Genomic DNA, 12,102 nt, shown 5'->3' with positions numbered 1-12,102 from the left:
ATACTTGTGGCTTCAGATTGGAAATGTGTATATATAAATTGGGTCACAGATGACAGCAAAGGCCTGGACACCAAAATCTGAACTGTTCTTGGAGTACCACATCAGAATTGCTCAAAAGTAGAACCACTATGGCTGGCTGGAAGTTGTGGGAGAAGTAAAGACGAGAAACATAGGTCACATTCATGGGCAGAGTAGCCAAAATTAGTTGGATGAGAAAAGACATAATCTTAGAGCTTTCAAATGTGAACCTGTCCTTTTGTTTTGTTTCACTTTCTTTTGCAGTTGGGTGTTGTTCATGTTGTGCTGTTGTTTTATGTTCTGGATGATTTTTATTAACATAGAGTACCTCTAAAATACTATTCCATCAGACAGGTAGAAATGGGGGAATAGCAAAATTAGCGATGTCCACAGTGCTCAAAGGTATTCAAAGCTGCAAACACTTCCTGACTAATGCAAACCAGGACCACACTGCGAAACAGCATCTGCATGATGGGTTTCCTAAATCTCTGTGTAGAACATGCTGAGCAGCTTCTGCACAGAGATTGGTTCTGGTGCTCTGAAGCTGGGTCAACAGTGTGAGTCCTTCTAAAAGTATTCTGCAATTAATTACTTTTGAGGGTTTCACAATCTTGTAAGGTTTCATTGTCAATGGCCATATGTGGAGCCTTTCTAAACATTCCACAGTAGCATGCACGGTTCTGAAGAATACATGACATTGACATCATTAACTTTGAATTCATAAAGGTGACACACATCAGAGCTGAAATAACGAAAACCAGCTTTCATCAAATAAATACAGGCTTTACCATTTGGGGCAAACTGCATTTTCCAGTGCTCTAGAAAACGTGAGGGGAGGAAAGACTCAATCCTCTGAAGACTGAAGATAATAAACTAATTAAATAAATAAATATAACCTGCAAAAACTGAAAGACATTTGCAGGCTTCGTAATCAAATAAGTGCTAGTGGTTTTTGCAGTACTGTGTAGTCCAACATGTTTGGTTAAGTTCTGAAGCTGAGATTCAGGATTTAAAAAGATCAGAGACAGTACAGAGGAGTATCTTTGCAAGGCTTTCAAATTGTTTAATGCATGAGCAAGCATTGGAATAATTTTGATTTGATGGCATGCAACAGTGCTTGTTGGTTATAGTTACCATGCTGATGTTATGTCCAGCATTTGCCCAAAAGGAAGGATGCCAATAAAATAATGTATTCATTATATAAGTATTTTAATATGTTTTTATCAATACATGCTGGAATGGATTGCCTGACATTACACTGCAGAATTTTTAAGTCCTACCTTCAGGCAAATCTCATGCTTACTAGCAAAAATGAAAGTGTGAAATGCTTTTTAATGTATATTTAACAACAGATAGTCTAGTGATTACTGATGTGTATTCTCTCTGGATTTTTCCCTTGGTATCAGAAGGCAATAATAAGAGACAACATTTTTACACATTTATGCTATCTACATCCATCAGATGCTTACTTTTTACATATTTTTAACTGTCATTTATAACAAGGCTGAAAAAAAAAAAGTCATCCCTTAAGTCTAAACCATACCAAGATCGCAAGTCTGCAATCAATTCCCATTAATAGTCCAGTTATGGTTAAAACAGTGTCTGTATTTCTACCTTTTGATGCAAGTTTATAATGAATGTGTTTTTCTGTATTGTTTTAATGGAAAAAAAAAAAGAGAGAGAGAGAGAGAAAGAAAGAGAGAGAGAGAGAAAGAGAGAAGGAAAGAGAAGGAAAGAAGGAAGGAAGGAAGGAAGGAAGGAAGGAAGGAAGGAAGGAAGGAAGGAAGGAAGGAAGGAAGGAAGGAAGGAAGGAAGGAAGGAAGGAAGGAAGGAAGGAAGGAAGGAAGGAAGGAAAGAGAAAGAAAGAAAGAAAAAGAAAGAAAGAAAGAAAGAAAGAAAGAAAGAAAGAAAGAAAGAAAGAAAGAAAGAAAGAAAGAGAGAGAGAAAGAGAGAAAGAGAGAAAGAAAGAGAGAAAGAAAGAGAGAAAGAAAGAGAGAAAGAAAGAAAGATACTAGTTTTATATGGTATTTTTAAGACTTTTTGTCTTGCGTCAGACTTTCTTATGAGAAGGTCCATGAGTTACTTAAGCTTTATGTTTACCTACATTTCAAAAGGAAATCTCTCAAATTTATTTATTTAGACCTTTTTTGTAGTGTCACTATTTTATAACAACTAAAGTACAATTTTCCATATTTTACAATATGGAATGCACATTGTGGACTGCACAGCAACAGTTCATGCTTTATACTAATGTATGCTAAACTATTGCATATTATATAGATCACTGTTGTTAAAATAGCAGTATTGGAGTGTTTAGATCACAGATCCCCAGTGGTCTACATTTTGCTTGCTTTGACATTATTAAACTTAACTTGTTTCTCTTACTGTGATTGTAATTACTATATTTGCATGGCTGAAAAGTTTGCTTTTTTTGGTTGAGTTCTATTAACTCTGTTTGCATGTTGTGATTGTTTTTTTTTTGAGCTTAGTATTTCATGTGCAGGCAGCAGAGCACCTTCTGTTGAATTCAATAATTATGCAGAATCAATAAGTTTTTTTCTTTGTGTTTGTCTTTGTTGTTTCTTTGATATGGCCTCTAGGATGCTGCAGGCAAGGTGCTGGACCGCTGGGCCATCATGTCCAGGGAAGAAGAGATCATTACCCTTCAGCAGTTCCTGAGATTTGGAGAAACCAAATCCATTGTGGAGCTGATGGCAATTCAAGAAAAAGAAGGGCAGGCTGTGGCTGTGCCATCTTCAAAGACAGATTCAGATATAAGGACTTTTATTGAAAGCAATAATCGCACCAGGAGCCCAAGTCTCCTTGCTCACCTGGAGAACAGCAACCCTTCCAGCATTCATCATTTTGAAAACATCCCGAATAGCCTTGCATTCCTGCTTCCATTCCAATACATAAATCCAGTCTCTGCTCCACTGCTGGGGCTGCCTCCAAATGGCCTCCTGCTGGAACAGCCAGCAATGAGGCTCCGTGAACCAAGCCTTACAACCCAAAATGAATATAATGAGAGCAGTGAATCTGAAGTTTCCCCTACACCTTTCAAGAATGAGCAAACATCCAGCAGGAATGCTTTGACCAGCATCACAAATGTTGAACCCAAAACTGAGCCAGCCTGTGTCTCTCCTGTTCAGACACCTACACCTGTCAATGATTTATCAAAAACAGAACATACTAAAAGCTCATTCCGCATTCACAGAATGAGGAGAATGGGGTCTGCCTCCAGAAAAGGAAGAGTGTTTTGTAATGCATGTGGCAAAACTTTCTATGACAAAGGTACTCTTAAAATCCACTACAATGCAGTTCACCTGAAAATCAAGCACCGGTGCACTATTGAAGGCTGCAACATGGTCTTCAGCTCTCTCAGAAGCCGCAATCGTCACAGTGCTAACCCCAACCCCCGCCTCCACATGCCTATGCTAAGGAATAATCGAGACAAAGACCTAATTCGTGCTACATCAGGTGCTGCCACTCCAGTCATAGCAAGTACAAAATCCAACCTAACTTTAACAAGCCCAGGGCGTCCACCGATGGGATTTACCACTCCCCCTCTAGATCCTGTACTACAGAATCCTCTTCCCAGCCAGCTGGTGTTTCCAGCTTTAAAGACTGTCCAACCTGTTCCTCCTTTTTACAGAAATTTACTTACTCCTGGAGAGATGGTGAGTCCTCCAACCTCCCTCCCTACCAGTCCAATAATACCAGCATCAAGTGGCATGGAGCAGCATCCCCCTCCTCCTTCAGAGTCATCGGTTCCATCAGTGCTGATGCCCACTCCAGAGCCTAATACTGATCTTGCCCCCAAGAAGAAGCCAAGGAAGTCGAGCATGCCAGTTAAAATAGAAAAGGAAGTTATTGATACTGCTGATGAGTTTGATGATGAAGATGAAGAGGTGAATGACAGCAGTACAATGGTGAATGACATTGGTCATGACAATCACTGCCATTCTCAGGAAGAAATGAGCCCAGGCCTGTCAGTGAAGGACTTTTCTAAAACTGACAGAAGCAGATGTATTACCAGACCAGATATAAGAAGGGCAGACAGCATGACATCAGAAGATCAGGAGCATGAGAGAGACTATGAAAATGAGTCAGAATCATCAGAGCCCAAATTGTGTGAGGAATCCATGGAAGGCGATGATCGCCTCCATGAACCTGGTGAAAAATCTATGATGCATAGTGACAGACAAGATGAAAACCACAATGACTCTTCTAACCAGGATGTCATTAAGGTGAAGGAAGAGTATACAGACCCTACATATGATATGTTCTACATGAGCCAATATGGACTGTACAATGGAGGCAGTGCCAGTATGGCTGCCCTTCATGAAAGTTTTGCTTCCACATTCAACTATAGCAGCCCTCAGAAGTTCTCCCCAGAAGGTGAAATGTGCTCAAGCCCTGACCCCAAGATCTGCTACGTGTGCAAGAAGAGTTTCAAGAGTTCCTACAGTGTGAAACTTCACTACAGAAATGTTCATTTAAAAGAGATGCATGTCTGCACGGTGGCTGGCTGTAACGCTGCGTTCCCATCACGGAGAAGCAGAGACAGGTCAGTAAATATTAATTGATTTTCTACATTATTAAATGTGTTGAATTATGTATGAATAGGTGGTTTAGGGTACATGAAGAAATAGAGAGATGCACAGTAATGACAAGTGACAATCATGTTCTTGTGACATTGAGAGAATTTTATCACTTCAAGATTTCCATTGTTGCTTGGCATTCAGAATAGTATTTATTGTGCCATCCTCTTAAGTGACTGGCAAGATAATAAATGTCGTTATTCTTTCTGTGTACCTGTGACTATATGTACTTCTCTTTATAAGCTGCAACTTATTACATTTATTTTCTTCTCCCTGCAGCTTTTAAATCTAGAAAAGCTTCTATTAAATATATAATAAATAATATACAATGCAAATATCTTTATGCATGCATAAAAGTAGGAAGGAGGGGAAGGGATGGATGGACAATTGGATGAATGGGTGGAGAGAGAGAGAATGGAAGGATTGGAATAAAAGAATGATTTCCATCCCCATAGGGTGATATAGAAGTAAAGAGGAAACATTCAAAGAATAGTCTTTCTTCTCTTCAATTTTTAAAATTAGCAACAAGTAAATATTAAGAAAGTAATTGTCTCTTTGTAGGAATGTATACACGTCTCGATCCTCTATAGTTATTTAGTCCACTTTCTTTTCTTCTCTGAGCAAGTCCCTTCCCTACTGATTGGAATAATGTATACTCAGACAGAAGAGACTAGACCCCTACATATTGTTAAGATCAACCCAGGGTATATTCTGCTGGCCCTTCGAATGAAATCATGCCCAAGCTATGCTGCATCAATACTGAAACAGTGGGGTTAAACAGAAGCAGCTGGTCCTTAAACTCTTAGGTTTATATATACACTATTCTTTTTGATTCTTGAGGAAAATGTAATCTAAATGGAATTTCTCAAGCTAGTAGGATAGTGCAGTTATTTCATAGTTGTGGATAAAAGCTCTCACATGTGATGATGATCATATTAATACATAACAAAATCTCTCTGGTTCATGGAGTGATGGAGAGATTGGGTCATCTCTTTTCCTTTATTTGTGTTTCATATTTTTTCATTATGCTGTAAAGATTCAGCAGACACAGGAAGGAAATTAAACCTAGCTAAGTATCTCACACACAGCTCCTTTTTTTTTTTTTTCATTGAAGTTGTTGAGGTTTGAAAGTGAATATATCTTGCAATACAAAATGAAAGCAACTTAGTACTGAGGAGACTAAGGAGACAAAATTTGCTTTTTTGACGGAGTCCAGTCCCTGACTATCTCATATCTTCTCTTCCCATTTATAAAATTCCCTGAAAAGAACCATTAGAAAACAATTTCAAAACAGACAAGGATGATCTAGGAAGTTTGTTTTACAGTAGGAAGAAACCACTGGGCATCAAGCAGGGAAAAGTGAATTAAGACTCCATTCTTTGGGTGTCTTGATAACTTTTATGAGACTTGAGTTTGACAAAGGAAGTGGATGAGTCAATGGCATACTTCATTCTGAGTTTAGATATGTTCAATTCCTGAAACTGCACAGGTTCCGGTAGTCCAAAATTTGCCTTGGTTGGTCTGTTTCCTCAAGTGAATTAGTGAAATGTTAATCATATACGAGGCAAAACAGCTTTGGATTCAGTGTATGAATTAAGAAGTGACTAGATTTAGGTTGTGGAACAATGTGCAATATTAAATTTCAGAAGGAAACCATTGATAGGTTATGCTAATAATACAGGTAGTATATTAAAGATTTGTAAGTCCTAACAAAGAGATGACTGTGATGATGTATGTAAAATATTTCTGAGACATGAACATTTAAATAGGATACATTTTGAAAATATTTTGAGAACTATGTAGGATACTTCTATTAAGCTTATTGAAAGTAAGCCATAAAATAAAAATCTATGATTCAGGAACTTAAAAATTAGGCTGCATATTTAAGATAAAATTATTATTTACATATCATTTTGAGTTGTGTAAATCACAAAATCATCCTTTTATATCATTTCACAAGCAACATTCAGAATATGTTTTGGTTAATTGTTACACTTGGAACAACATAAATTCATAGGCATGATATGTCCATTAATTGCAAGGATTTAACAGTGTTCATGCACTTCAAAAAATTTGAAGGAATGGTACAGTTTGTGTGCCCATTCAGGTTTGATGTTTTCCCAGGTTCATTAGAACCTCTGGTTTGCAAATTTTTCTGGAAACGCCTTGCAAGAGCCAAGTAATACTCCCATGGTTCTTGTTAATACTTCCAGACATTTGAGAGAGAAGTATCTTTGAAACTTTCTCCTGTTATCCAGTCTTGTCTAGAAATGTAATGTGTAGGACTGTACAGAAATGAAAGCATAGGTAGAGCATATAAAACAAATTGGACAAAAGATTTTAATTAAACATTTTTAACATTATTTTCTAGTTTTTTCTATTAAAAAGAAAAAAAAAAAAGAAAAAGGTAAAGAAGAGATTCATACAATACATTTAGGAAGCAGAATTTAACTTAATATATTCTTTTTGTAAACTGTTTAATAACCCGAAAGGCTTTTCCATTCAATTTGTATATAAATATAAGAAAATACATGCATTTACTTTAGAGAGAGGCATTACCTAAGTTTTTAAGGGCTAGCTCTTCAGATTGTGGGCAGCCCCTCGAAATAATTGGGTAAAATGGTATTGCAAACTGAGAACTTCTGGTCACTTAAAGCAATTTCACTTAAAAGCTCAGAAACATTTTGCTATTAATTGCTGTAGAAGAAATAAAAAATAGCTACCTAAAGCACACAGTGAGTGTTACTAGATAATTTTTTTTCATGTATTGCAGTTTCTTTCTTTCGGATACATTATCAAAAGTCTGTGTGATTTCCTTGTATTATGACTCAAACGATCAACTGACTTTTAAGTACCTAAAGAAGCTTAACATTTCTTTGCTTCAAAAATTAAAATTAAATGATTTTTTCAGTATGATCTTATTAATATAATGGGAGTTGTGGCTGTCCCATAGGTTATAGAGTCTTGTGAGGTTTTTATCTTTATTATTAATAATATTATAGGTAATTGTATTAATAATATTTAAAAAACATGTTATAACTAGTTAGAGAAATGTTCTAAAAAGAAAACACAAGTTTATGTGCAGATAAATAACATTGGTTGATCTTTTCTGTTTCATGTAGAGGCATCTGATATAGCTTCAGACCTTTTTCAGTACAATTCTAGTTAATCAAACGATTGACTATATTCCCTCTATCTTGTACATACAAGAAACTGAATTGTTGACAGTGGCAGTAGCTGCTGCAAAATGGGCTTTGCAAGGGTGGGATTTTGATACACATAGTTACCAGAGAGAGCAGTTCACTCCAGGAGCAAACACAACACTGCTTTGACTGATGGACACATGGTTTTTATCCACGTGTCACAGCTGCAACCCTTCATTGTGGAGCATATCCTGCAGCAGTGTGTGTTAAGTTTTGACTAAAGTCAGCTTCACTGTTCCTAGATCAGCTGTGCCTAGGTCAAGTCCTGTATAAATATTCTTCTGCTGGAAAGGTTGGAATAACTTCTAAGATCTTTGAGTAAGCACTGCTATTCCTTGTAAATAAGGGTCAAGATAACCAGAAGACTCAGGAGTCCTACCTCACACATGTTTTTTCAACACAGGGCAGAGGAAAGCAAAGCAGAGTTCATGCGTTTACTGTCAATGTCCCAGTACTTCTATGTTCCTTTCTAAAATTCAGTCTATATTAATGAATATCTGATATTCATTATGAATATATATCGTATGTATATTCAAAATACAGTGAGCCTAGATTTTTTTTGATGGCTTTTTTTTTTCACCACTTTCTCAGCTACAAGTAACAGCACTCATCAAATTAATCTTGTACATACCTACGTTTTTGATCTTTTTCCCAAATAGAGTAGTACAACTGTCTCTCTTTTCCTTGAAACTCTATGCTTGTTAAAAACATTTTTTATTCCTTTCTTCACCTGCCACTCCCCAAATTAGCTGTTCATCCACCACTGCTTCTGTGTTTACTTCAAATGTCATTTCTTCTAGAGGCAATATGTACAGGATATATCTTGTTGCAGGAAGGCAATGCAAAGTAAATAGTAAAGGAACCCATATTAAAAGTGATGTCAGTGATCGGGAGCAATGACATGCCTGCTTTTAGAACAGAGAGACATCATTTCCAAGGAAGATTTTAGTAGGAAAAGACAAAGAAGGGAAAAAGATAAGTTCCTGTGAGAACTTTGCACTTGAATGGAAAGAATTGTCTTTGGAAATATAATTATTTCCAGACTCAGAAGAGGAGACTGAGGAGAAAAGGCCTGTGGCCCTGGCTGCTGGATTCCTCTGAGATCTGCTTCCCAGCCTCATCTGTGAGTCCTACTCCAGCAAACATTGACTTTGTCTTACAAAGAAATAGGTGTGGTTGCTCCTTGAAGGCAGCACTGAACTACAGATGCTCAGGAAATGATTCTGAGCTGCACATGAGACACAAAAACAGGAAGAGGGAACAGTTACTTCCTGTCGAAAGAGGACAGTAATGCCGAATTTTCATCTGTGTCTGTGCTGGAGAGCACACAAGCAGAGGTGAAGATCTGGAAGATGAAGCTTAGGGCTTTTAGCTTGGTTTCTGGCTCTTGCCTTTAAGAACCAAGAAATTTGTGGTCAAAAACACTAGTGGAACAGGATGCCTGGTGGATCTTCTGCCATAGGTAATTATTTTTGAGGAGCTACTGTTAAATCTTTAGGAGAAATACAGACATCTCCTCTGACAACTTTAGTGCATGGTACTGGCACTAAATTAGTTCAGAAACACTGAATCTGTGTTTCTTAGGCTACAGCACATTAGTAACAATATGTTACCTCTTTTTTTTTTTTTCTCTCGAAGTACGTGAGATAAATTAATGTTCAGTACCTGCTTGGAGAAGCAAAACAACAACTTTTCACTTTGTCTTTTTTCTACTAAAGTATGAATATTAATTGTTCAGATTTGTCTTTAATTTTTTCATGAAGTGAGTGTGTGTGTGTGTGTGTGTGTGTGTGTGTATGTTCCACAAGATAAGAAAGGTGGTTGAGCCCCATGAATAAATTTTAAAACAAAATAATATCTGCTTAGGGTGACTTATAAATAAATATGAGGCAACTATTGGTGCCAAGTGTGATCATGCCACTTCATTACTAGTTAAATCAATCCAGATTTAAACATGTAAACTCTTTGATTTGAATGGAGCAAGACATCTGTAGGTGGTTTATTAAAACCTGCTGATGTCTCCAGAACTAAATTTGTGTGGATATAGGCCTCTGGGTAGCTGTATCGGAAAAAAAAAAGATATATACTTTTTGTCTGGTTACCTGACTTCCAGCCCTGTACAGGTGTGCTTGAATAAATTAACATCAGTTACCTGTGATGAGCCAGTGCATACATTATCAAGGGAGGTGAAGATGTGAGAAACCTGCTACCTACCTCCTGTTATCACCTTCTTGACAAAACAGCACCCATTTTTTCATCATCATACTATGCTTGGAATCTTGTATAGACAACATTTTAGGGAATTATTTTCTATAAATGCTTTCAATTCTAAGAGATAGCTCTGAGAAAGAGGTTATTTCACACCAGTCCATGATAACTATTACTGTATGTCCCCTAATATAGTTAGCTGGCACATACAGCTTTAATTTCCTCCAATAAGAACAATGAAATAGGGTTTTAAGACATTAGGTGTTTGATGAACCATTTGTCAAGAGACAAAAGGGCTATTTTTCTACATTTTTTAAATGCAAACTTATTTACCCAGGTACTGCTGTTTCTAAATGTGATGCGGTTCATGAAGAGACTAGCTGCATATCCAATACAATTGTATGAACCATTAGGTCTTCTGTTGGAGAGACTCTAACATTTGTGCCATCGCTAATGTTTACTTAAGTCTTTATTTAACTCCTTTTTAACCCAAGAGAACCTGGATCATAAAGAAACGTTTCATGTCACCATTAACACAGAGTTAGCCTCTTTCATGAGTAGTCATGCTGAACACAGAGCAAATGCCTACAACACTGCATGCTCACCAATGTGAACAAGAGAAGCAGAATCAAAACTTGAATGCATACAAATAATTTATTCCTGGGATTTTTTTTTCTTTAAATAACTTAATAAATAACCAAGACCTGAAGAGGCTAGTTTGGCATGGACTGAGGTATCTTCTGCAGCTACGCATGTCCATTTGTTTTGGGTTTGAGTTGGAGGCTGTGGTGGTCACTTTTGGAAACTGTCTTCTGCCATCATTTTTTCTTCTCTTTTAGTGCACAAAATATCACCTTGACAGTGAGAGTACATATTTATGTGCAGTGCAAGATATCTTGTTGTGTGAACTCACAGAGCAAGTTAAGGACTTTTCAGTGACCCAAAAATTTATTTAAATAAACTGCTACACTGTGAGTAGGACAGGTGTCAAGCATAGGTAAAGCACTAGCACTGAAACTACTACCTAAAAGCAAAACTTGTATTGAGCAATTTTTTTTCCCCTGTTATATGTTGTGAGAAATGCTGTAAATCTTTGTTTTGTCCAAGTTTCTAGCACAGACTCTGTATGTTTTACTTTCAGTGAAAGATACAATTTGGGAGGATAAGACTGGGAACATGAATGCTTATTCACAATATCCTGGTTGCCCCCACATTCATGGGAAACAACTGGAAAGAACCAAAAACCCTCTCCAGAGAGTGGGAGAAAATGAAGTATTCTTTCCTAAAGTCCTTTGGAAGTGGGGGAAATTAAGCACCAGCCTATATTAATTCCTGCAGAGAAAGGTTCTAGCTGTTTTTTTAAACTTCACTGCAGAAGGCAGTGGGATTTCTGCTACAATGTAGAAAGCTCTACTATATAGATACAAGATAGCATTAGGGCCCAACTCCCAAAATAATGAGTGAAAAAATAGATGAGTGAAAATAAATGAGTAAAAATGGACATGACACTGCATCCTGAGAGATATAGTATTTAGGTGGTGGAATCTAGGGAGAAATGATGAAAGGCAGAGAAAGAATTACCTGTGGCAGGAATAGCTGTGTATTTACTGCCCTTTGGAATTACAGCTGTGGCTGAAGGAAGAAAGTATGCCATTGTAACCAAGTTGCTGGAGTATTGGTGAGACACAGAAGAGAAGGGGACAGGAACTGCCAGAATGGAAAAGCAGAGACATCTGGGGAACAAACCTTGTGAAATTGCTCAGCTGGGAGGGTTGTAAAATAGTTAATCTTGACATTTTCCATTTCTGGTATAGCTTAGTAAGGACATAGTAATGTGTGCCTTTTTAGAGTGGAGAAAAAAAAAAAGAGAGGCAAGGTGTGTGTCTCTTGGGAGGTGAAAGGAGTTGCTAAATCTTCTGGCAGGGAATGGTCTGCATCTCCAGGGTCGTGATCTTCATGTTGACCTGTGGTCAAGATGGAGAGGATTGAAAGCAGTAGAACATGACAGTGGAAATTTGCTATCACTTCTCCAACAAGTCATTTGGAGAGGCTCAGCAATACAGGAACTGCAG

General features: G+C 37.3%; 1 protein-coding gene across 6 annotated transcripts in view; it reads left to right on the top strand.

Moving 5' to 3' along the window:
- Positions 1-12,102, top strand: part of BNC2 (basonuclin zinc finger protein 2) — a 351,311-nt gene that overhangs the window by 320,179 nt on the left and 19,030 nt on the right. For all 6 annotated transcript variants that reach the window (XM_084504853.1, XM_084504855.1, XM_084504856.1 and 3 more), the window contains one exon: positions 2,619-4,585. In XM_084504853.1, coding sequence (XP_084360979.1) covers positions 2,619-4,585 — 1,967 coding nt within the window. The remainder of the gene's footprint in view (positions 1-2,618; positions 4,586-12,102) is intronic.

The sequence above is a fragment of the Aythya ferina genome (assembly GCF_964211825.1).
Source record: "Aythya ferina genome assembly, chromosome: Z".
In the NCBI taxonomy this organism is placed as follows: domain Eukaryota; kingdom Metazoa; phylum Chordata; class Aves; order Anseriformes; family Anatidae; genus Aythya; species Aythya ferina.
The sequence above is the reverse complement of the archived record's forward strand: the minus strand, read 5'-3'. Positions and strand labels throughout refer to the sequence as shown.